At 45.4% G+C, this 26788-nt stretch overlaps 1 protein-coding gene across 5 annotated transcripts in view; it reads left to right on the top strand.

Annotated features, from left to right (window-relative positions):
* RALGAPA2 (Ral GTPase activating protein catalytic subunit alpha 2) overlaps positions 1–26788 on the top strand; it is a 270985-nt gene that overhangs the window by 214333 nt on the left and 29864 nt on the right. The window contains exon 39 of one of the 5 annotated variants that reach the window (XM_052650408.1): positions 1100–1204. The exons of the other annotated variants lie outside the window; for them this stretch is intronic. Coding sequence (XP_052506368.1) covers positions 1100–1112 — 13 coding nt within the window. The 3' untranslated portion in view covers positions 1113–1204. Of the gene's footprint in view, positions 1–1099; positions 1205–26788 lie in introns of those variants that run through there. 5 annotated transcript variants of the gene reach the window in all.

The raw sequence follows: 26788 nt of genomic DNA, 5'->3' as shown, positions 1-26788 counted from the left end.
TAAGTTTATATTGCCTCTGTGAATCATGAATTGTGCACTACTTCATAATTTTACTTGGCTTTTTTAGATGATCTTATGTGTTTATGCCTGTGGACGTTTGTCTTCACAAAAATCTTTTGAAAGCCTTTTGTATCATTGAGATGCCCTTAAGGAGGATATCAGTTAGGGCCTGTTTTTAAATGCTCTGCTTTGAGTGGAGGGAAGGATCAAGTTGGAGTGGGAAATGGTTTCTGTGTTTTCTAATAAGAGCCGTCCTTTTGACTGGTGAACCCCTCAGATGCTGGAGGGACTTTCTCGAGCAGCATTCTCTACACGCACATGGCTCTGACAGCTTCTTGACGTGGCCTCTGGCAGTTCTCTGTGTCCTGGTCTGTCTGCCTTAAAGGAATGCATGAATGCACTTTCTAGGCTTCCATTGCCCTGTTGTTTTTTCATATAAAAGCCCAAGGTTTCACTTGGCATCCTTGGCTTCTCTGAGAGGCCCTGTAACCACCAACACGAGAGGAGATGGTCCCCAGGCTCTGGCGTTTGGCCTCACTCCCCCGCTTCACCATCCCTGGATGTACACGTCTCCCCCACCTCCCCCAGGGCCCTGATGTGCATGGCACAGGAACCCTTCCAGGTGGAGTGAAGGAGCGCTGACCCTCGTCTGGAAGGTGAGCGTCACCGCCCGCCCCCCAACCACAGCCGATCAATACTAGAGCTCTCTGCTCTGCCACTCACCTTCCTTGAGCCCAGTGAGACCCTTCTGCAGGAGCGATCGATAGCTCTAATCAGAGGTGGCCTGCAGCAGGTCATGCAAGGAGGGTGCTCAGGTGACAGTCCTGGGACCGCGTAAGCCACAGCTTGCGGCTCAGATTCACAGCCTCCTTCCTAGGATCACACTCCATGTGGCATGGAGGCTCCTTATCGTCTCCCCTGTGGGTCTCTATTCCCTTGAAACGTAACAGGATTGTGGGCTTCCGGGGACCTGTGTGTGTGAATCTCCGACACGTTATGCCTCTGGGCATCCTCTGTAAGCAGCAGGGAGTCAGAAAGTACCCCTTTCAACCCCCACTTCCATATCTCTTTATCTTGACTTTGTCTGGAGTTCTGGAAGCTACAGAAATTAAGGACTGGATGTAAAGACAGCAGATACACAGGAGATAACAAATTTGGAGTGGGATCAGCACCAACCACGATGCCAGCCCGACCTTCAAGGAGCAGCCTCCGCAGCTGGCAGAGCCCAGAGTCCACTGCCACCGCCACTCAGAAGGACAGAGCCTTCCTCCACGGTCACAGCTTTCCAAAGTAAAGCATGCTTGAATTCATTGATGAGTACTTCACTGTATTTTACACAAAGTTCCTTATCATTGTACTTGTGTAAATTCGAGTTTTTAACTCTCTTGGGATGTAATCTTTGTGTCAATCTTGACAGCCTCTGACTCTGCAGCAGGTGTTCTCACTGATGTCCATGCCACAGGCAAAGGCTTTCTACCTTTCAGAAAGTACAGACATCACCTTGGGAGACCCCTGGGCTATTTGGCTGGTTGAGCTTGCAGGAAGACTCGGGGGAGTCCAAGTTTGCTTCGAGTACCAGGCAGTCCCTTCATTGCCTTTACACACCCACAACATGGACAGAGGAGCCTGGAGGGCTACAGTCTATAGGGTCGATAAGAGTCAGACGTGACTGAGCGACTTAGCACACACAGCACAACCACCCTAGGAAACAGAGACGGAAGTGTACTTCTGGAGCTGGTCTTTCTATTAAATTTTTCCTTAAGAGCTTAAAAAAAAGAAGAACCTTGCTGAAAAAGTGACCAACAGATTCTAGTTATCTCATTCGCACAGCCAGTCCCCAAGTCTGAGAAAGACAAGTCTAAAAAGCAGTTGTTTTCACTAATTTACTCATTCAACAAAGTATCCACTGGCCATGTCTTGTGTGCCAGGAACTGTGTGCTTCCTGAAGGTCCCAAGTGGAAGGCAGGGTACCAATACCCATTCTGCCGGCTCTTCGACGAGTGTGGAAAACATCAAGGGAAAGGGGGTCCACAGAACTTCTTAGTGGCTGTGACAGAGTTCAGCCCAGGATAGGAAGGCATCTCTAGGAGGGGCTCTGCCCTGGCTGTTGGTAGGTGACTGGGAGTCAGAGGATTTGACCAAAGGAAGAAGTAAACTGAGCCTTCAGTAAACCTGGGACCTTCATGGAACTTCGTGGTCTAGGGACTCAGATGCCACTGGAAACATACCAGACCAGTCATACCCATCACCAGTCATCACGCCTGGGTCCTGCAGTCTCCATCCCGCTGGCCTCATCAAGGCCAAAGCAGCTTGCCCCGTCCGCCAGTCTCCTTCCCACCCCTTATAACGGAATGTGTAGCCTCGTTAGGCTTCGGGAAAAACCAGGCCAGGGCGTGAAGCAACTTGCTGCCTTGGGTTCAGGAAGAGCTCCTGCCCACCCTGCTCCATCCCAGACACTCTGAACATCACATGTACATGCAACCATCTGATCCTTACACCATACTGTGTGGAAGGTACAGTTATCATCCTGCCTGTATATATTATGCAAACTTAGTCCAGTGTCCCCTATAACAAAATCTACCATGTATCTGATCTTCCCTGGAAATAGAGTAGAGGGCACCATAGCCCAGAGAGATTAAATAACTTGCCTGAGGCCACACAGTTGTCTGAGGGGTGAGCCAAGACCTAGCCCCACCCCAAGGTCCCTTCTAAAGATGCAGACATTTCAGGGCAACTTTGTAAACAAAGCACACTGGGCGTGTTGGGGTGGGTTTCTAAGTTGTGACTTAACAACCGATTTTGATCACCTGCAAACAGAGGATTCTGTCTTATGGAGACTGAAGGCACGAGGGAGCAGCTCGGCTCTGGAGGCAGTTGTGGGGACCCGGGCCACCCCCCTACCCCTCTCAAGGCCGGCATTGTGGCCGGCTCATTAGCATGCGCGCGCGGCCGGCCGTTGAGCTGGCTAGCTTACCAGCTGTTCCTGCTGCTCTGCACAATGTCGAATGTGTTCAACCCACTGGGTTCCTGTCCCTGCCGCCGGGAGGAGACCGTCCTTCCTCTGGGGATACCCACGTGGCTGCCTGTCAGCGGTGGCACCGAATAAAGTAATAGGCCTTCGCATGGCATATGGTGTCTGGATTCGTACAAGATGCAAAACTCCTCCGCCGTTAATGCACGATGACTCATAGCATTGCTAATTTTTCAGACAAAAGCTGACTTCCACACCCACGCTTTTAACCCCTGCAGCTGAAAAGTCTTCAGTTGCAGAGCTCCAGAAAGGTGGCCTCCGGACCACTATGTAAAATGTGTTACACTTACCGAAAGCATCCAAAGGCTTTGGGTTGAGGTTAATTTTAAATTTCTGAACCTTTTTTTTTTTCCCCCTTTCCTCCAGAAAAAGGGAATTTTGAAGCTTAAACTCTATTCCTCTCTCACAGTGGAAGAGTCTTAAAGGTTTGGGCAATTGATTTTTTTGTTTGTTTGTTTGCTTGTTTATTAGAAAACCATTCAGAGACTCTATATTTGTTGAAGACTAGAAACTGTTTATAAACTAACTTTCTTATTTAAAAGTTCCATAGAAACTACTGTTGATGCTGTTTCAGCTCTACATAGAGCATTCCATGTTTAGAATATATCTAAGTTACAAGAGAATGTTGGTTCTTTTGTCTCTAGCATACTAAATGCATAGCTTATTTAAATCATTGAATTCTACCAAAACAAATTTAGATTATAAATTTACATTGAAATGAACATTTTTTCAAACTATAAATACGTGGGCATCTTCTAAAAAATGTCCCTACTAAATTATTTAGGACCAGTTGTGCTAATAGATGTCTAAATGTCATCTGAGATCTTATGTACTGAAATAAGGCAGTTATTTGCATTTATACAATGAGGCCTCTTTTTGAATTGATGATCAAAATATTGGTTCTTTTACAAATAATCCTTTATGGAACATTTTATTTAAACATTTCAGAGTCAAGAATGGCCAACAGGAATGATTAGACAGTTTCTAATTATGGACTGAATCGCCGAGTGTTTTGTAGTCAGTCTGGCACATGAGAGCCTTTGCAATCAGAATTTGGCGAATGCATGAATTTTTAAAGCAACTTCACCCTAGGAGGATGATACAGATTTTTTTTTAATTGATTACTTTTTGCAACCCCCAAAGATTTCTTTGGGGGAGGGGACTGGAGACTTACTCACCAAATTGATATTTTCTTCTGGTTATATTGTCAAATCCAAAGTTTTTGCTTGCTTTTCTACAGATAGGAATTCAAATGTGCATCTGATTTCTTCTAAGAGGCATTCTGTCTTCAGAAAATTAAACAGAGTGTATAAACTTCCTAAATGTGCCTCACTTCCTAGATCTTGGCATTTGATGTTGCTTTTCTAGCATTCTTGCCCTCACCATTGAAAATGAGTCAGTGTATATTCTGTAAGCCCCAAAATTCGTTAAACAGTAAAATTCACCATAACAGTGAAATGAAAACTAAACAGGCACTGAAGTTTTAAAAATATCTTACCTGAGTTTACCATGTTGCAGATTTCCAGTTTTGCTTCCGCTCCATGGAATGTGAGAGCTATATTTCTTGTTAATAGTGCCAGCACTTCAGTGTTTTTTTCCGATTTCTACTCCTGTTTATGAAATGTGGGTGGGTGAAATGCATTGGAATATCCAGAGAATTGCACAAGGATGGAAGCGGGGACACAGCTGAGACTGAACTCTTGGTCAGTAGTTTGTGTCTGCAAGTGACTAATAAGATGTTCTCTTGTCAGCTGAGGGACCAGGTCTACATGCAGAACCAAAAAGCAGTGTGGGGAGGATGATATGCAAAAGCTCAGCCCACCCAAAGGCACAGAGAACGAGGATCCCTGGTCCACGGTTCCTGCACTTAGTGACAACCCAGCAGAGTAGGGCCTGTTCTTCCAGCACCACAGATGGAGGGAGTGAAGCTGGAAGATGCAGGGGTCTTGGCCAAGGCCCCACATCCCGGGCAGGGCCAGGATGGGAGCCCAGGCCAGCCTGACTCTGAGGCCTCCCTGCTGTTTCTCAGCGGCCCACACTTTTGAGCTAAGAACAAGAGGCCATCAAAATTACATAGCTTTGATGCTCAAAAAATTAAAAATAGAGACTCACCCGGCAGTCCAGTTGTTAAGACTCCACACTTCTACTGCAGGGGGCACAGCTTCGATCCCTGGTTAGGGAACGAATATTGCATATGCTGCTCGGCTAAAAAAATAACATTTTTAATTATATATTTAAACGATTAAAGCTAAGACTACTATATCATCTAGGAATTTCACTTCTGGTAATACATCCAAAGGAAATAAAAACAGTAACTCAAAAAGATACATGCCCTCCCCTTGTTTATAGCAACGTTTATTTACAAAAGCCCAGACATGGAAACAGCTAACATATCTATATCTATATCTATATATATATATACACACACACAATGGAATGTTAGCCTTTTAGAAATGAGGAAATCCTTCTATTTATGACAACATGGATGGATTTTGAAAGCATTATGTTGAGTGAAATAGCAGGTAGAGAAAGATAAATACCATATGGGCTCACTTTCAGATGGAATCTAAAAAAGAAAATAACTCCTATGGAAAAAAAGGAAATCAGGCTTATTAGCAGAGGCAGAGGGTGAGGGAGCGGGGATCGGAGGCAGATGGTCAAAAGGAACAAACTTCCAGTTTAAGATAAAGAAGTGCTGGGGTTGTCACATACGTGGCTCTGCTAGTAAAGAATCCACCTGCCATGCAGGAGACCTGGGTTCCATCCCTGGGTTGGGAAGATCCCCTGGAGAAAGGAAAGGCTACCCACTCCAGTATTCTGGCCTGGAGAATTCCATGGACTGTTTAGTCCATGGGGTCAAAAAGAATTGGACACGACTTTATCTTCATTTGTCATGTACAGCATGGTGGCAGTAGTTAACACCGCTGTACAGTATACAAGAAAGTTGTTCAGAGAGTAGCAGTTCTCATCACAAGGAGTAAATTTTTTCCTTTCTTCTTCATTCCTTTTATCGTATCTGTATGGAAAGATGGATAGTAGCTGTACCTTTGTGACAGTCATTTCACAAGTACATGTAAATCAAACTGTCACACTGTATGCCTTAAACTTACACGGTGATACGTACCAATTATTTCTCAGTAAAATGGGGGTAAAGTATATAGCTGTCAAAAAGTGAAGCAGTCCCGCTCAATTTTAGTCTGTTTTATCCTTATTGTTAACAGGAGGATCTTAGCCCTTTAAACCTTGATTTTATGGAATGAAGATGCCAAGTAAATTGTCATAAATTCAAAGACACCCATTCTGATACCATATATGCATCTCTTATGCCTAAGTACATGTGGCTTCCAAATTAAAAGGCAAAGAAAACGCTAAGTAAATATCCTTAATGACCTATTTCACAACAGAGTCTAGCTCAAAATGGGCACCTGATTGGCTCATTGGCTCATTGACTCATTGCGCTTTTTGCCTTGATGAATGACTGAGAATACAGTTCTCCCATGGTGACACTGGGTCTTGCAAGCAAGTCATCTATTTGTACATCTTGACTCTATGTATATTCTGCCTCTTTCAAAAGTAGGTTTTAACTTGCAGGTTGGGAAGATCCCCTGGAGAAGGGAACAGCTACCCACTCTGGTATTCTGACCTGGAGAATTCCATGAACTATACACTCCATGGGGTGGCAAAGAGACAGACTCGACTGAACGACTTTCGCTTTCTTCCAAAGGTCATGAGTACTGAGAAGGAAAATCAAAGGAAGTCAGGGCTGGCATCAGACACGGGGCATCCCAGTGGGGCCGTGGCAACAGAGCAGTGATCCCTGTTAACTACTGTGAGCTCCACAGCTGCACTACAATGTATAGCTACCCAAGTGTCCTCTGAATACCCTTGTTTCAGAGTTTTCAGTTTCTGTCCGTGAGATTAAATTGTCTACATTGGAAAACATAATGATCATTCCAAAGAAGTATATTCTGGGTTTCAAAATCTTATGTTCCAGACAATAACATATTTAGAGCAAATTTTTCACCTGAAAATAATTTCTGTTCTACCTGAGTCCAAAAAATATCTTTTGAGTTTATACACAAGTCCATGTGCAGCAAAGGCTAATTAAGACCCAGAAAAAAAAAAAACAGTTGAGGGTTTGACATAGCAGAAGAAGTAAAGAATTAATTAGTGATATGGGAAAACGTATCATTAAAAAACCATCTTAAGGGCCACATTTTCTGTATGGCGGCTTTTGCTAAGCCTTTTAGTTTAAAAAGCCTAAGCACCTGACATTTTGCATCTCTGTTTTTCTGTAAAGATAAAAGGAAACTTGAGTGTCTCATTCTCAATAATGCACTTAATATGTGACAAAAAGGGTTCTGTTCCCTTCATTTCCACAGCCAGGCATTTTCGTATTATTGCCCCCAGTAACTGTCGTTTCGTGCTTAACCCTTTGTGGACTGGAACACTTTCCTCAGCCTCCAGGGAGAGACAAGCTGGGCTCGAACGAGCTCAGAGGTTTTGTGTGTCAGATACTTGCACTCACGCTGGTCCTGTCGTTACCATGTCGCAGAACTTGTTGCCTGATATCTAGTGCCTGGGCAGGCTTGTTTACTTGTGATCACTATGTAATCATTCATTTTATGGAGCCTCATTAAGGGCGGACCAACCTCTGTCCCAATTTAGCGTCGCTGGAGCGTAGGTAGCATCCATCTGCTCCACCCGCACTGTTTAATTAATGAACTTGGTCATGTGCTCATTCCCTGTGAAAAGCTCTGTCTTCTCAGGTTGTTGAATGGGACCCACGTTCCAGATTTCTCCGTCAAGATCCTAGAAAGCCTGCGTGCTCGGCACTAGCTGTGGACTCACTAACTTCTGTTAGTCTGGACTTGAAAGCACATTTACTTTTTCTTTCATTATTTATTCATAAATCCAAAGTCAGTCGCTTTTTGAGTAAGTAAATTATTAATCATTTTTTATAACTTCTTGCTCTTCGGTGAGTGAAAAAATAACCCACATAAAAGCTATAGTTCCTTTCAATGCAGTGAAATATACTTGTTATTTTGAGATTTTTCCCTTCTGAGATTAAAGTTACAGAAATGCCCAAATGCCAAAAATGTCATTACTATTTTCCAGTATCTCTGTTTTAGAGAATTACCTAAGAAACTCTGTAGCATAGATTAAAAAAAATAATAATAAAATAAAAAAAATAAAAACTAAACCCATTTCTTTTGGGAAAATATTTTTAAAACTTCATTACCTTTTATTTTTAGTGTTTTATAACATTCTGTCTGGATTTAGAGGTGTTTTGTTAGCATCTATTTAATGACCTGATAAATTTGATACTCTACAACAAAAGGTGTCAGAAACGAATCATGTTCATTTAAAACATCTATTACAAGCTAAGGCCTGGGGTTTAATGCTGATAAGCCATACCTATGATTCCAGTGCCTTCTCTGTAAGTCTATTTAATATAGAAATTAAACTCCTCTCTACCCTGTCAAGAGCTCTCAGATCCTAGCATTTCTTTCCACCCTGAAGTATGATAGAGTCCCACATTCATATTGTATTCAGTTTTCTTTATAGGATCAGCTCTTATTCCTGTACTGGCAAAAAACATGTCTGAAAAGTCATTTCTTCAAAAAACATTTTTACCTGCCTCCATCAGAATTAGAGGGAAAAACTACATTTGTGTTTTTGCTTAATTGTTATAAAATTAATTTTGCTTAATTGTTATAAAGCTAATACACTTGAAAATCAACATTAACATTGTTTGAAACTAAGTACCCATGTGGTGGTGTTGTTCACTAACTTAGTCGTGTCTGACTCTTTGCGACCCCATGGAGTGCAGCATGCCAGGCTTGCCTGTCCTTCACCATCTCCCAGAGTTTGCTCAAACTTGTGTCCATCGAGTCGGTGATGCCATACAGCCATCTCATTCTCTGCTGTCCCCTTCTCCTCCTGCCTTCAATCTTTCCCAGCATCAGGGTCTTTTCCAATGAGTCGGCTCTTCGCATCAGGTGGCTGATGAGAAGATCCATGAAGTATTGGAACTTCAGTTCATGAGCATAAAAACCAGAGGGATCAAGAGCTGAAAGAGTAAGTGGCGTGATGCTAGGAGATGCTTGAGGGTGAACGAGTGGGATTATCATCTAGAAGGAGGCCCGCCTATTTCTCATTCTCTAACGTTTGACCTGCCTGTTGAGAAACCTATATGCAGGTCAGGAAGCAACAGTTAGAAATGGACATGGAACAACAGACTGGTTCCAAATAGGAAAAGGAGTACGTGAAGGCTGTATATTGTCACCCTGCTTATTTAACTTCTATGCAGAGTACATTATGAGAAACGCTGGGCTGGAAGAAGCACAGGCTGGAATCAAGATTGCCAGGAGAAATATCAATAACCTCAGATATGCAGATAACACCACCCTTATGGCAGAAAGTGAAGAGGAACTGAAAAGCCTCTTGATGAAAGTGAAAGTGGAGAGTGAAAAAGTTGGCTTAAAGCTCAACATTAGAAAACGAAGATCATGGCATCTGGTCCCATCACTTCATGGGAAATAGATGGGGAAACAGTGGAAACAGTGTCAGACTTTATTTTTGGGGGCTCCAAAATCACTGTAGATGGTGACTGCAGCCATGAAATTAAAAGACGCTTACTCCTTGGAAGAAAAGTTGTGACCAACCTAGATAGCATATTGAAAAGCAGAGACATTACTTTACCAACTAAGGTTCGTCTAGTCAAGGCTATGGATTTTCCAGTGGTCATGTATGGATGTGAGAGTTGGACTGTGAAGAAACCTGAGTGCCGAAGAATTGATGCTTTTGAACTGTGGTGTTGGAGAAGACTCTTGAGAGTCCCTTGGACTTCAAGGAGATCCAACCAGTCCATTCTGAAGGAGATCAGCCCTGGGATTTCTTTGGAAGGAGTGATGCTAAAGCTGAAACTCCAGTACTTTGGCCACCTCGTGTGAAGAATTGACTCATTGGAAAAGACTCTGATGCTGGGAGAGATTGGGGGCAGGAGGAGAAGGGGATGACAGAGGATGAGATGGCTGGATGGCATCACCAACTCGATGGACATGAGTCTGAGTGAACTCTGGGAGTTGGTGATAGACAGGGAGGCCTGGCGTGCTGTGATTCATGGGGTCGCAAAGAGTTGGACGTGACTGAGCGACTGAACTGAACTGAACTGAAATGTTGTCGTCAAGTGGAATGTGATCAGGGACGTGGCACCCTCAGTGGAGACATCCTTGATATGGGGTAGGGAATCCCAGGGCCCCTCCCAAAACTGTCCCAACTTGTCTCTTCTGAAGGTGCTCAGAAAAATACTTCATGATGAGAAAAGTTAGAGGCAGGTTGCAAGATGAGGCTCCATGCCTTGTTTTTTGTGTGTTTTGTTTGTTTATTGCACCTGGTCTTTGTTTCAGCATGCAGAATCTTTTAATTGTCGCCTGTGGGAGCTAGTTCCCTGACCAGGGATTGAACCTGGTCATTGGGAGTGCAGAGTCTTAGCCACTGTACCACCAGGAAAGTCTCTCCATGCCTTGTTTTAATTTGGGTTGGCATTCATGAAATTGCTGACATTTGACAGTTTTTGAACTAGTTAAGGAAAAAAAAAAGGCATTTTCATATAGTTCAACCTAGTTTTTTGGATTCCCAAAATGTGTATTATATATGAACATCAACTCCATAAACTATGCAGAGAAATCTGTGTGCATGGGGGGAGAGGACTGTAAGGAGGATTGGACCACCTGCCAAGACACCTCCCAGGTAGAGCCTAGGGCTGTGTCCAAGAGACTGCTGGTCCTGGAACCCCTGGCTGTTGAGGTCAGTACATCTTGAACCATCTTAGTCTGTCTCTGGGATCCTCTTTTTCCTTTAACCTTCTATTCGTGTGGCTGGTTTCTCTGGGCCCTGTGCCCAACAATTGGCATTTCATTATTGCTATTGCATGCAGTGTCTCCAACCCTGTTTTGTGATAAGGGCTTGAAAAATTAGTTAACAAATGAAATACGTCTTTACCTAGGAAAATTTTGCATGGCCTGCTGGGTTAGCAAACTCTTGACACAGACCCCAGCAGCTGGCCCCCTTCTGGTGCTAGCCAGTGAATAGTCCTCCTTTATTTACCAACCCATGAAAGGGGAGCTCATACCACTTGTATGTTATCGCAATAAAAATTGTAAATGAAAAAAAAAAGTCTCTTTGTTAAAAATATTAGAAATCTACAAGTGAGATCATACTGTCGCTGCCAGTCAGTTGGGAGAGCAGTTTGGGTGGGTTTTGAATCATGACAAATGGGCCATCGAACCAAAGTCCAGCAGAGCCATGTCAGCCAGAGGACTGCAGAGCAAAATTTGGCCCTGGAATGTGCATTCAGGCACGACCAGCCCAGCAGATTGGTGACTTGTTCCCACCTTGCCCTAACCCAGACGTTTTCAAGTCACAGGACTTGTAAGTCCAGTCCAATAATTGATGCCAACTAGTGCAGATTTCCTTTAGAATTGTTTTTTATTTCTCTAAATAATTTTCACTTCTTTTTAAGTGAAAATGGAGAAATTGAGAGGGGGAAAACAGTCCCAAATTTCTATCTTATAACTTTCAGTTTTTAAGTGTGCATTCTTACTAACTGAAAGTATTATACATTCACTCGACAATTCAAGGTGGTCACAGTTTTGATTTCTGTAAAAAAAAACAGGTAGTTCAGTAAGAATATAAAATGTTGCTGACCACAGCTTCGGTTAGAGTAAGGAGAGAAGGTTATCCAACAGGGGAGGTGATGCTTCTAAGAAGAAAATAGACTGTATTTGTAGATTCAGTCATTAGTTTGGTTTTTCAAAACAGGTGGGCGTTATTCCATGCTAATGACTGTATTAGCTTTGGCTAGATCGTGATTTCAGCTTTTTGGGAAAATGCTTACAAGTTCAGATCTTAGAGTACTTCCTGAGCAATTGCTGGATTTTATCTGTTTTCTTTTTGAGAGTATACTTCTTTATAGGCTGGTTCTCAGAAGGGTAAACACACTGGACAAGCTGATAAAATCTATTTATAATAAAGATCACATTGAAAAGTGAGTCTTAAGGCCTGTTTGACAGTTCAAGGTAATGAGAGTATTTGGTGCCTGGCAGGGGAGGTACGTTTGAGAGCATCCAGCCAGGTAACCCTGAGGAAGATGGCCTGTCTGGGGGGTTTGGGGAAGAGGTAATTGGGCTTTTCTGCTTTTGGTTTTTTTTTAAAACAAGACTTTACAGGAGCAGTCCTTTCCAGGAGATGCTGGCCATTCAAGGCCCCATGCTGACCCAAAGCCAGGATAAAGATAAAGTTGCCCCCAAGCTTCTGAGTCCAGTGGCTCAGCGAACCTCACCCAGTGGCCCTCATATCCAGAGCCCACCTCAGCCCCATATATTTGTCCTGACATCTGCCTTTCCCCCTACCCCCCACCCCACCATCTGGACTTCTGCCCTGCAGGTGTAGCAGACTTCTCTACCTTTAGGGATCTCGTTTCCAGACTCACACACTCCTGGGATGGGCCCATGGTGAGCAAGTCCCAAGAGACGCCTAACCTTCCTTTGCAGATCAGCAGGACTAGGTGGTTAATCATTCACAACATCTTTTATTAAAGTAAACATGAGCCATGAATTTGCATCATTTTTAAGATAAGCAGCTTTGCCTGCAGGCCTCTCAGGCCCAGCTTCCAGGCCCCTGGAGGTCCCGCCCTCCAGTCTGTGCCACTTTGCCAGGGCACGATTCAGGAAACCCTTGTGTGTATTGCCTTCAGCCAGGGTTCTCAACCCGACAACCACCTGGAGAACTACCACAGACACTGAGGCCCAGGACCCACTTCCCAGGTTCTGGTTCCCTGGGTTTGGAGTGGGGCGTGCTGGGCATGTTAAGCCTCTTCAGGTATGTCTGACTCTTTGCAACCCCATGGACTGTAGTCCACCAGGCTCTTCTGTCCATGACATTCTCTAGGCAAGAACACTGCAGTGAGTTGCCATGCCCTCCTCCACAGGATCTTCCCACCTCAGGGATCGAACCCATGTCTCCCGTGTCTCCTGCTTTACAGGCGGGTTAAGTCTTGTGCTGCCCATGGAAGATGGAGTCAGGAAGCTCCCCAGTTTCCTTCCGAGCTGGGAGTGGTGGCCTGGAGCTCCCGTCTGTCTGGGACTCGGGGCTCAGTTTGTGCTGTGTGATATATTCAGCACCTCCTGTGGGACCACTGTGTTCACTGCTACCCCACGAGGAGACAGGCCATCCTCGAGAGCACACAGCTAGAGGAATGGCAGGGGTGGGCCCGGGGCACGGGCAGTGTGACCACAGAGACCCCCATCATGAGAGGATGTCCCACGTAAGACTAGAACTAGCAGCCCAGCTGGAAGACGAAGGTGGGGCCACCAGCATGTTGGCTGAAAACTCTGAAAGGCAAACAGCACCAGCTGCAGAACTTGGGCCCCTCTTCTGGGGCACCTAGGGCTGAAGAGGGACCCAAAGATACAAGGAGAGGAAGGTGGAGGGTGGGAGACATCCATAGTCCCCCCTTCCCCAAAAATAACCGCCTGCATGACCTCAGGTCCAATCCAAGGTGTCTGCTCGCTGGAGAACTGCCTCCCCATCCCTGCCTGGAGAGGTGCTCTTCTGCAGCCTTCCTCATCCAGGAGCAACTGTATCTGATCCCCTTCAGATCACATCCCTGGACCACTGTACTTGTGTAAGCCCTTGTGTTATTAGCATCTTACCATCTCAGACTTTTGTTAATTGATCAAAGGGTTAAAGTATAAAAACTATGCAGCTTTAAGGAAAATGTCGATCTTAATGCGTTTCTTTAATCTATAACAATGACTGGTTTTAGTCAGGGTGCTTCAAATGCAGCTATTGTGGAGTCCCTGCCCTTGTATCAGTGGTTAAGTGTCCCAGCCCATTGAAATAGCTTTAGAAAGTGCAAAGGCTACGCTAGCACGTCTTTGTCTCCTCGTCTTTTAACTGTAAAGAAAAAGATGTCCTTGTATCAAGCCTCAGCATTTATGTGAAAAATGAAATCGGGTTCAGTGTGTGCATAGATTTTTCAGAGAGATTAAAGTGGGCATCACGCAATTTTTCTCTACAAAAGGCCGCCTTTGATGTGCTTTCTGTCTATTCACGCAGAAGTGTCAGCCTTTGTTTCTGAGCCGCAAAAGAGCGTCCGCTTGTCACCAGCGCATCCTCATACCTTTGTGTGGGGGCCTTGTTCCAGGTGGGTCTCGTAATTCAGAGATAATGTCATGAGAGCGCGTACACTGTGACCAGACGGCAGGCTGCCTCGGCAAGATAAATGCCAAGGCAAAGCCCAGAGCGCTTATCAAAAATGATCAGGAAACAAAACTAAAGCATTTATTTCTGAGCATCTGATTGTAATCCTGGGCTCTCAGCATTTCATCAGCCACATAACAGAAAGTTGCTGCTTGGCGCCGGCTTTGTTCTGGGCCTGGGTTCCAGTTTGATTCTGCCTTTGAGGTTTTACTGCAGAGGAAACCTGTGAAGTGGTTGCATAACGAGGCCTGGGGGCTGGAGCACGTGCTTGCAGCCCAGGTCAGGCCAGCACTGAGGGAGTAAAGTGGAGATGATGGGAGCTGGGCAGTCCCCATAAAGCATCTTCTGGGCACTCACCCTGGGGATAAAGGTCCTGGTCGGTCCTGACTCATAGTGGAGTTGATGCCTGTTCTACTCCAAGGGGATCTCAGGCACAGAGGGAATCTGGGGCACCTGGCTGAGCCTCTGCGCTCTCAGCAGAGAGGAATCTACACCCTAACCCCTGTGCTCACCCGCACCTTCAACTTCCTAACTGCATCATCGCCAGTTGCTAAAAGTACTCTCACAAAGGACTCTGAGTTTGTCTTATCAACTAAAACTACGCCTGTCTTTCTAAGTTTGTTCAGACCATCTTCATCTCTGAAAAAAAAGTGCAGGGTTTTTCTCCTTAAATGAAAGTGAAATCCAACAGAACTTTTTTTTTTTCTTGGCTTGGCTTTATGTTCTTTTTGATGACAAATAGGTGTTTTAGGAGAATCTAACTTTTTGTGGGTGTTTTTGTTAATGCTACCTCCAAATGAAAAATGCATATATATCTTGTTTTAAAATGGCCTCCCAAGCAGCGAAGGCTGCATCCCTAGGACCGCATTATTTAAACGATGGTTTGATCTCTATGCCCCTTGGTTTCCCTTGTTTCCTCCACTTCAGTCTTTCTCTGCACATTCAGTCTGTGAAGCCAGCCTGGACATCTAACTTTGCGATACCAAGCATTCTCAGGAGGGGAAGAGAGGGCCCCGTCGGGGACCCCTTGTCAACCCCTGAAGGGGGTAAGTGGAGGAGGAGGGGGAAAGGTGTCTCCTTTCTACCGCAGTCCCGCCGTGACCCACTGCCGCCCACTGAGGCCTCTGTGAGCAACTCTACATTGAGCCGGAGGGGATGTCTAAGTCACCATCCAATTCTGCCACACTCAGCTCCTCAGAACCACCTCCCACCCAAGCCCTTCCCCAATTTAGAGATTCTCGACCCTTCACAAGTCCTGCTCTTATTTCCTTCTCTTCATTTTCTATCATGAAAGCGGTGATCCTATGAGACATACCAAAAACAAAAGAAAAGAAAGAGACAGCCTCTGATGCAAATTCATGCCAATATATTTGAAAGCGCTCCCGCAGAAGAAAATTGGAATGTGAATTCTCAGTTAAAATGAGACTTCATTCTCTGGCCACTCAATTACGTTCTGCTTTTGTTTGTTTTTCATTTGCGTGTGAGCCTTAACCCACATGAAAATGAAGGCAAGGCTACGCTGTTCTGTCCCAAAGAAGCATTTGGCCACTCAGTGAAAAAGAGCCAGGATCCCGTGTATAAATTATTCAGAAATTTGGTAAATAAATGGGCAAACTTCTCGCTGGGGCTATCGCTATTGCATTATTCAGTCCAATAAAGAGAATTTAATTTAATGGGTTTTCAGCAACATTGTTCAGTGAGCAACAAAAGGCATAGTGTCCTTTATGAATAACTGATTTTCCCGGGGCGTTCTGAAGAAAGTGAGTCCTCGTTAACCCTAGAATGGCTAGCTCATGTCATTGAGGCTCGACCACCTGGCTGGGAGGTTGCCCGTCAGCTGCCAAGGAAGGACCGGCCGGGAGGACCAGGTGCTCTGCCCGCTCCGCCTGATTGTTACAGGGGAATAAACAGCGTGATTGCACTGTGTGGCCGGGGGCGAGGGTCCAAGACTTCTGCCAGCCAGGGAGCCTGCTTTCTTCCCAGCTCGGCAACCAGGGCCCTGAGAGCGCCTTTATTGAGAGCAGGTAATGCTGACAAAGCTGCAGTGCTGTCTGCTGTAATTAGGATGGAAAAAAAAAAAATCAGACCATTGAGAACGAGGCAGCAGTGAGCCTCAAGTACCTGTCTCTGCTTCGTAGGGAGCCTCAGGCTTTCAATGCAGGCTGGCAAGTTTCAGCATCGACGTGTGGGAGAAATTCTAGAAAGAAACCTTCATCCTGAGTGACCCCTGCTTCTTGTCTCACTTGGCTTGATGATGCTGCCTGTTTGCAAGCCTCACACCCAGCCATCACCACACGAGAAGTTTTATTGAGGCCTGAAATCCATGGCAACCACAAATTCCTGCCTCGTTGATCATCCTTCATAAACTGCTGGCCATTTCTCTTATCTTCCTTCATAAAGCTCTCTGCAAGTATCAGTGTTTAACCACCTGAAGTAGTCTTCACTCTGCGCTGTTGTTTATTCCCAGTCGTTTCTCTAAAGCACTGCTCCCTGTGTGGAGGTATAAAAGAAAATTAGCCCTATTGGACTTCAAAAAATTTAATTAAGAAATAGGTATTACGACCTTTCTAAGGGGTTTTGAATGTGAAACGGTTCATTAAGTTCGTGTTAATAAAAAAGTAAAGAGCGGTTCCCCCAAATGGCAAGAAAAAAAAAATCGCTCTCTTAACACATTGATTTATTTCATTCACTAAAGCACAGGAACCATGAAATGGTTCATCCCCGGCAGCACGTTAAATATGTGCAGAAGTCAAATTACAGCCTGACAGCGCCTTGTACTTTGTACTCACGGTGTGTACATTTCAATAGGCTGGGAGGAAAAAAGCAAACTCTGGAAAGATCCTTTTATGAAATTAAATTACCTGTGTTGTATGGCTCTGTGCGGCTGATGATTCAGAGGGATTTTAACTGTTGCCTGTAGCTTTTCTGTGGGTTAATCCCCCGCCCAGGTCAGTCTCCATCATTAGAAAATAGAAGAAAAATGTTTCCAGTCAGGCATCTAGGCTGTCCAGGGGCACCTAATTATACAGAGTCATCAGGACTGCCTAGAAGGACAACTGTCAGTTCTTCAGTGTTTTCTGTTTCTTAATCCAGGGAAAGTCAGGCCTCTGAGTTATGAATCAGGAAAGGGGCTTGAACCACATCAGGTCACGTGTCCTGGCCTCAGTTCCCACATCTGTGAAAAAGAATGGTCAGTGCAGTGGTCGTTCAAGCTACCAGTGCAGCAGGGTCTGCGGTGGATGCTAGCTTCGTAAAAGTAATCCCGTTTCTCCTGCCCACTCATGGGGTGTTTTATGATGGAAAATGACTCCGTATCACACTTTTCTTCTCAAAGGATGTATTCTCTAGGCCCCACTTTATGGAAGTACCCTGCAGGAACAAAGGAAACAGGTATGGATCCAGTTGTTGGAGAAGAGCCTTTGTTTAGCAAACATTTCATCAGACCTATTATATTTAATGCATGGACTAATGGATGGGATCTGTTATACACCCGTTTCACAGGGAGGACGGGAACTTGCCGTGGTCTGGCACACAACATCGGATCTTGGAGCCCCCCACCCTCACCCTATCATTCAGCCCTTACCTGGGGGGTCTGGTGCCTGCAGGGCCCTGCCCAGCTCCAGCTGATGCACAGGCTGAGGCCACAGGCTCCTGGCGAGGTGGAGGAGGGGCAGGGCCGTCAAGATGGAACTCTGCCCCCTGCCTTCCCGGTACTTGAGCTCAGCGTCTCCTCCCCTAGGACCCAGTGGCCCTGACGAGGCCAGGGCTTTCTTCCTTCTGTTTAGATGGTTCTTCTGCCTCCAGTTTTATGGCGGCAAAGTCCACAGTGTCATCTCGTTGTCACCTTTCAGAGCCATCCCTGTGTCTGCCTCCCTGCCCACACTGCTGTTTCTGCACCTCCTTGCCGGGCTTGACCCTGGCGGCCCAGCAGGGACACGGGGCCTCGTCGTTCTTTGATTGCTGCAGCATCTGTGTCTCCCTCATCCCTCAGCCACCAGGCTGTCCTTCCATCCTGTTTGGAACTGCTTTGGGAGAAGGAATAAATGACACCTCTAGCAAGGAAAAAGGTGGATCTTATTCAGTTGTTTGGCTTAGCAGGAGGAGTATTTACAAATACACCGACATCTTCTGAGAAAACTCATGTAAAGCCTACCTGTAAAGGCCTTGAATTGAGACGGCTGAACTGGAAGGCACCATGGGGTTCCAGTAGCCCAGTGGTTCCTTGTGGGGGTCTGTTTGAAGGGCTCTGAGAGCGATGTGTGCTAGAGGCCACCATGTTCCCTAGCGATCGAGTGGCCTGTGGCCTGAAAATGAAGAGGTGGCCACGGATGGGCCTGTGGCCAGGCCAGCTGAGAGGGAGCGTCGAAGGCCGTGGGCTTCCTGCAGTGCTCTGAGATTCTGAATCACACTGGACCACAGGGAATTGCCACTTTTGTAGGTCAGAAGCCAGCAGTTTTGCATGATTCAACCCAATGCATTACTCACCCCATTTTCAGCAGCTACAACATTTCTGGGATCCTTTAACGGAATTTGGAACAAGGAATCTCCAAAAACGTTCACTGATCCTGTCCAGTCTCAATCTCAGTCAAGCTAGAATAGTCTTGGAAAGGGAGTGGAACACAGCTTCGCCTTGGTCCCCACGTTGGGTCCCCCGTTCCCCTAACGGAGAGAACAGGGTCCTCGCATTTCCCCACCCACATTCCAGGATCATCTCCCACAAGCCCATCACCAGCCCAACTCCTTGGCTGAGAACCGTGCCCACCCCTCACCTCCCTGCCCTCCGCATCCCTGCCCTGAGTGCGGGGGAATCCTTGGTTCTGCCCCAGTGACCTTTATAGTCAGAAGACAGCCTCAATTCCCTCTCCTCTCTCAGATATCATTTAGTGAGCTTGCACTTGACTGCAGAGTGTATTCTTCACCCTCCTTTTTTGGTTCCTCGTCAGCTGCATCTGTGTGTATTTTATGCTGTGGGAGCCACTGTGAGCCCCTCTTTCCCCTCCGCAGCTCAGGGATGACAGAATCTGATAAATTGACAGTCATTCTGACGCCTCTCCATCATGGAATTAAGTTTCCTATCTCTGCTTGGTTCCTCTCTCCCTCCTGCTGCCTCCCTTGGCCGTGTCCTCACCCGGGGCTGAGCTGAGAGCTGGGCAAGTCCACCAGCAGGGAGAGCATCTCACAGGTGTGTGGCACCTGGGGTAGGCAGGCAAGGTGCTGGGGCAGGGCCACCTGCATGGACAGGGGCCTCGGTGTCTGCTGCTCCTGGTATCGAGTGAGCCCCTTACACCTGGAATGTTGGGGCACATTGGATCCTGGGACCAGTAGGTGGAGACTCCCCAAGGGAGCCACCTCCCTGAGACGTCCTGTTGGTTTCAGAGCATCAGGGTGGAACACCTAAGAATACCTTGTGTGGTCGTTCCGAAGTTCACCTTATTTTTGTCTTAATTTAAAGTATCTGCCTACAATGTGGGAGACCCGGGTTCAGTCCGTGGGTCGGGAAGATCTCCTGGAGAAGGAAATGGTAACCCACTCCAGTATTCTTGCCTGGAAAATCCCATGGACCAAGAAGCCTGGTAGGCTACAGGCCATGGGGTCACAAAGAGTCAGACACGACTGAGTGACTTCACTTTCATAGTTGATTTACAGTGTTTCAAGTGTACAGTAAAGTGACTCAGTCACACATACATGTTTTTCAGATTCGTTTCCATTGTAGGTTATTATATTTAAACATTCAGTAGGACAGACACACACTACTATGTATACCGATAACTTCCTATGCTATACAGCAGGTCCTTGTTTATGTTTTATAGACAGTCCTATGTGTCTGTCCTGAGTTCACTCTGAGTGCCTCTCTCTAGAAGAAATTTAGATACAGTTCTCTTGACTCGAAGGGATGAAAGGTGCTGATGCTTCGCTTGAAAATGAGCGTGCCCCAGCGGGGAGAGGTCCTTCCCTTTCCTTGTCTTCACTTCTGAGCGTTTGGCAAGACGCATCCCTTTTTCCAGCATTGGGGCATCCTCGACTTGCTCTCTACAGTTTCAGGGTGCCCCTGGAGCAGAGCCTGCAGAGCTTAGAGGGGGCAGAGAGCATCTGTGCTCATGTCAAAGATGCTCTTACCCTTCCCCATCTACTCTGGCTTTGAACCGGCTGCTTTCAGAGCCCAGGCGCCTTAGCTGTCAGTCTCAACACAGCAGCTTCCCCAAAAGCATCACTAAGAGCAGCTGCAGATGCTTCTCCGCCTTGAAGCCCTGGGAAAGGCCAGTGTGCAGGGAAGGGGTGCGTGTGGCGGGGGAGGGGAGTGGCTAATCGTGTTGTTAAAATTTGCTTTACCTTTTGCTTTTCTTGTGCTTATGTACACCTCACTCCTCATTGCCTGACCTGCCAAATGCCTAAGGCTCGGTTCTTCAGGGCCTTCCTTGGACACCAAGTCACGGCCATCCCATGTGTCCCCATTCCTCAGATTCCTCCTCGCTTCCTCTCACTGCGGATGCTCCACGGCTATGTCTCAGGTGCTATGGTTAAAACCGAGGGCTTAGGATGGTGCAAAAATGTCATCAAAATCTTTATCTTCTTTTCTGTTCGGCTTTTCTTCAATACATGAAATATGCGTTACGGAATATTGTATTTCTTGTTTGATCTACATTCTGTTCTGTTCTCGAAAGCATGAGAGTTCCATCACTGGGAACTGCATTTCTAAGCCATCATAGCCCTTATCAGTGATGCTCTGAAGCCAAGGTTCCCAGCCTGAGAGGGCGTGGCAACCCACTCCAGTATTCTTACCTGGAGAATCCTCATGGACAGAGGAACCTGGCGGACTACAGTCCATGGGGGTCGTAAAGAGTCGGACATGACTGAGCAACTCGATGAATGTGGTCTCCATTGTCAAGAAGACATCCCAGGCTGGGAGACCTGACAGGTGACCTCGGTGGTCCTTTAAGTGCATGATTCCGGCCAGACTGAAATAAGGACACATTAATGATGAGGTTAATTAGGAGAGCTTGCTTTAAAGGAGCTGAGTGGGCTGATGCATGAGTATTCACAATTGTTAGACCTCATCAGAGAAATACTTCCATCTTGTGATATAAGTTAAACTGTTGGTGGTCCAGTTTTTCAGAAATGGACTACATTTTTAAATTGCATCTGTGTTTATTTCTTACGTTAAAGGGCTTATTCCTGATTTCTCACAGTTGAGTGGCCCCTGGAGGTGCATGGCCCAGCCTCTCCAAACACCACCGCCCAGGCTGGGTTTAGATCCCTCTCCTAGTCTCTTCCACTGTTCCCCAAATATTTTTGGGAGGAATGCTGTGCTCCCCACAACCACCCACCATTTCTGGGCAGATTATTACATTGAACTATGAAATTACCAATGATTACCTAATACTTAACTTACTAGAGACTCAGTTTCTTCAGCTTTAAAATGAAAATCGCAATACCTTCTCTTCCTAGAATTTTCCAAGAATTATTCTAATCTTTGCTCATGGTTGGCACATAATAGGATTAATAATCATGTTTGCATATGGACATATGAGAGGATGGATGGATGGATAAAAATGTTTGCATTTGTGGCATGAACTGAAAATGGCTAATGGATTGTCCCTAAATTTGAATGGTCTTTCTTAAAATTTTAGTGTGGGTGGGCTCCTTCTAGGAGATGGGGGGGGGGGGGGGGGGGCACAGTAACCAGCCAGATGTGGGCCCCAGGGAGCTGGATCCTGCCCTGATGCAAAGGCCAACAGAGAATAGCTGCTTCTCACGTGGGCAGTTCTGAGATGGGCAATTTCAGGACTTTATTCATTTAACAATGATGATGAATTTCCCTGGCCAAAAAAGAAAGCCAACTAGTTTTAAAACAACAAAAGCCAGAGACAAAGATGTTTAGGGGGAGATGAGAATTTGTTCTTTCAAAATAATTTTGAGTAAAACATAATTACCTGTCTCTCTATGTGCATACAACATGCAGAATCTGTGTTCCTGGCATTGAATTAGTCAACTGGTTTCCCTTAAGTAATTCACTTTACATAACTGTTTCCAAAAGATATGCTGTGGCCTTTATTTTGGTCTTATTATTTTATTTTTAGTTTTTAGTTTTTTACTGAAGTATAATTGATTAACAATATTGTGTTAGTTTCAGGTGTATAGCAAAGTAATTTGGTTATACTATATATATGTTTGTATATATCTATATTTTTTTCTTTTCCATTGTATTCTATTACAGGATATCGAATATAGTTCTCTGTGCTATACAGTAAAAGATAAGATGTGGGGTGTGTGTGTGTGTGTGTGTGTGTGTGTATATATATATATATATATATATATATATACCATGTACACAATGGAATATTACTCGGCCATGAAAAAGAAATGATCCCATTTGCAGCAGCATGGATGGGCCTAGAGATTGTCATACTAAGTGAAGTAAGTCAGCCACAGGAAGACAAATATTATATGATCTCACTTATATGTGGAATCTAAAAAATAGTATAGTTCAGTCACTCAGTCATGTCTGGCTCTTTGCAACCCCATGGACTGCAGCACTCCAGGCTTCCCTGTTGATCACCAACCCCCAGAGCTTGCTCAGACTCATGTCTATTGAGTCAGTGGTGCCATCCAACCATCTCATCCTCTGTCATCCCCTTCTCCTGTCTTCAATCTTTCCCAGCATCAGGGTCTTTTCCAATGAGTCAATCCTTTGCATAAGTACAAAAAGAATAGTACAAATGAACTTATTTATAAAGCAAAAACAGACTCACAGACATAGAAAACAAACATAGTTACCAAAGGGGAAGAGGAATGGGGTTAGGAGTATGGGGTTAATGAATGCACACTGGATACTGGAGGGGGTTCCTACTCCAGGAGATCTTCCCAACCCAGGGATCGAACCTGCTTCTCTTGTGTCCCCTGCATTGGCAGGAGGCTTCTTTACCACTTTCACCACCTGGGAAGCCCATGAATGCATGCCACAATATATAAAATTATCAACAACAGGATTTACTATGGTCTTTATTTTTTAGTTCTTTCCAGTCAGGGTAATTGGATGGCACTGCTAAATGATTAAAAAGTCCAGGTAGATGCCTTTTAATTTTTCCTTCCAAAAGCTCAAAAGTACAGCTTATTAGGTGGCATCGCTCACCCTTAATAAGATTAGCATTGTCACAAAGCTCAGGGGACCTTGCCCTAGTTTTTGTCCCACTTGATCACCTGGCTTGTGACACCAGGCAGCTAATTAATTCTGTCACCACTGGAGAGCCCAGGCAATCCCTCAACAACAGGTTCAAGACGACATTTGCTATAGGGCCGTCTCTATAGAAAATGACCCAGGCATTTCCTTCTGTCATGAAAATTATCAGAAACCTCAGTTTATGAAGTAAAGAACTAACATACTTGATCTGATTCAGAATCAACTGTAGGGGAGACCCAACTTCCCTTCATTGAAATGACTAGTCCCCGGTTTCCCAGGTTGTCTAGTGGTTAAGGATCTACCTGCCAATGCAGGGGACCTGGGTTCGATCCCTGGTCTGGGAAGATTCCACATGCCATGGAGCAGCTAAGCTCGTGTACCAGAACATCTGAAGCCCGCCCGCGTGGAGCCCTTGTTCCGCAACGAGAAAGTAGTCCCCACTCACTGCAACTAGAGAAAGCCTGCATGCAGCAGTGAAGACCCAGAGCAACCAATAAATAAATCGACCTTTTTTTTTTTTTGAAGACTGTTCTCTTAGTTCCTGGTCCTCCTGTTTGTGTTTTTAATGAAGAAAAACACGTCCCCTGGAATATTTCCTCGCCTGTTAGAGGAAGCTATTTCAGGCCGAGGATGAGGGGAGACCCACTGCCTCCGCCCTCTGCAGGACTGGGACTCTGGGCCAGTCACCTGAGCTCCTGCAGGCAGTAAGCGGATTGGCCCGCAGCTCGAAGCCCGACCTGCCTTCCGTTCCTGGCTCTGAGACAGTGGCCTCCACACACCCCATTCCTGCTTTGCTGGCCGTCCTGGTAGGTTCCACTCGTGAATGTTGCAGGAGCTGAGTGGCCTCGTGGGCAGGTACTCTGCCCACCCTGACTCCACGCACATGGCATGTACTCCTGCAGGTCACCATGAGGGCCCCTCTTCCAGATGAGGGACTGAGATTCCAGGAGGCAGACTACTTGCCTCGGCGATGAGGCCACACTCAGTGGAGCTGCATCCCAGGCAGGGCTGACCTTGACTGCGCTGGCCACCAGAGTGCGGGAACACCAGGCTGGCATTTCTCATCTCTCTCCCCGTCAGAGTCATTGCAGAGGCTTTTACCCTCTGCAGTGTTTTTGAGTGATGCTAAGTGGGCACATAATTAAAAATAAGGATTTTCCGAGAAGCTTTATGACCCTTGGAAAACAGCAGTTGAAGAAGAGCCATCCATTTTCGTTGCTGCTGTGTTTTTTTGTTTTTGAATGTTTATGTATTTGGTTGTGTCAGGTCTCAATCTCAGCGTGCAGGATCTTTAGTTGCGTCAGGAGACCTCCTAGTTGCAGGATGTGAGATCTAGTTCCCTGACCAGGGATCAAACGTGGGGCCACCTGCATGGGAGCACAAGGTCTTGGCCACTGGACCACCAGGGAAGTCCCTGCTCAGTGTTTTAATTGTGAAGCACCCAGTGGTCAGCTCTGCTGTGTCCAGCACCCTGACCTCATCATCCCTGCCCAACAGTGCTCAGCCATCCTCTCCACAAAAATGTCCACCCCAAATAGTTAGTTAATAAAACTTTAGAATGTTCTATTGTTCAAAATGTGAACAGAAATAAGCACACTAGGATCAATCTGGCTTAAACAGGCTCACTTAAATTTCCCAACCTCTGACACTTAAATGAAAGGATAAATTCATATAGTTTATCATTCTGTGTCCTGGCTTCCTAATCAGTCGTTCAGATGATAATTCAGCTAGGAGTCACCTCTTATGCTAGATTAGCTGTAAAACTTGCCAGTTTATTTTGTGCCATTCTTGGTTCTGGAGACAGAGAGAAGGCTCTGACTTGTCTCTTCTCACCTTCTGTCAGCACCAAACAACAGTATTTGTGAGTTGACTTAGCATGAGCATTGCAAACTCTTGACTAATATTCATACTAAACTGAAACAATTGAAGAGAGAAGCAGAGACCAGCACTGGGAATCAGACTGGCCTGGACTTGGTTGAGTTCGAGCCATGCTCACTTCTAGCTGGATGGACGCAGAAGAAGCATGTCTGCTCTCTGCCTTACCATCTGTGTCTGGAAGTTTCTAGAAGGTCCAGTGGGCTCATGGCTGCAAAAAGGCAGTGCTATACCAACTCTGGGTAGGCTGTTCTTTCTTGTTATGTAAAGATTGTATCTTTTCTTCTGAGAGAGCTGTTATCCCAACAGAACTCAAGCTAATGATGATGTAACCTTACCACGATATGTTTTAGAATCCCCTCAGAATACTGAGTCAGTGTGATGGTCAGTTATTGTTGAAGCCAAGACTTAAAAGAGAGTTGAGTAGCAAGGAAGTGCTTTTCTTACAGCTGAAGGAAGAATAATGGATACAGAGGAGGCACTCAGTAAATATCAGATGCATGGATGGATAGATGGGCGGATGGATGGATAGATGGGTGGATGGATGGATAGATGGGCGGATGGATGGATAGATGGGTGGATGGATGGATAGATGGGTGGATGGATGGATAGATGGGTGGATGGATGGGAGGTTATGTGGGTGCATGGGTGGATGAGTGGATGGATGGATGAATGAGTGGATGGACGGATGGATGATGAATGAATGGATGGGTTGGTGAGTGACAGGCATAATAATTGGAAGAAATAAGAAGTTGAAGGAAGACAGACCTAGACTCTCTGCTCTGCATGGCTGCCTCACAGGAGTTGTGTTGGCCTCCTGGTCCAGGGACCTGAGATACAATCTGCTTCACCTTTGAATTCTGAGGGACATCTCCTTCCTCTTTAAATAAAGTACAAAATGGCTCCAAAGGACATTTTCCTCATCTGGGCCATGTCTAATGCCATTAATATGAAACTGCTGGCTTACTGGAGATGCTTTTGATCTATCAAGAAAAAGACACACCTAATTCAATTTTGTTATTTTTCCAAGAGTAAGTGTCTTAATTTGCAAGAGAATGATTTGATTATAATTTTAAGTGATACCGCAGTTTTATTTTTAGTCATGAAGATGATATTGAGTGACTCTATGAGGCTCAAATGTGGAAAGTCCCAGAGAATTGTGTGAGTTGGGAATTTTATCTTTAACGGTGTTCTGGGGTTGTTTATGCATGTAACGTGTTGAATGTATTTTAGTCAGAATGAACAGACTCCCCGACAGAGTTTTGTGTGTAAAAATATGAAAGCTGACAGTTTTCATTTAAAGTATAAAGTAGAATAATCCTAGCATATAAAACCACATAACATCATCTGCAGATCTGTTTAAAGCACATGTTATTGTTGAGAGATCTTTCTTATTCTGATGTTTGTTCCCACCGGGACAGTCTTGTTTCTTTCTT

This window comes from Budorcas taxicolor, chromosome 13 (genome assembly GCF_023091745.1).
Source record: "Budorcas taxicolor isolate Tak-1 chromosome 13, Takin1.1, whole genome shotgun sequence".
Lineage (NCBI taxonomy): Eukaryota > Metazoa > Chordata > Mammalia > Artiodactyla > Bovidae > Budorcas > Budorcas taxicolor.
Note: the sequence above shows the minus strand (reverse complement) of the source record. Positions and strands in the feature narration are given on the sequence as shown.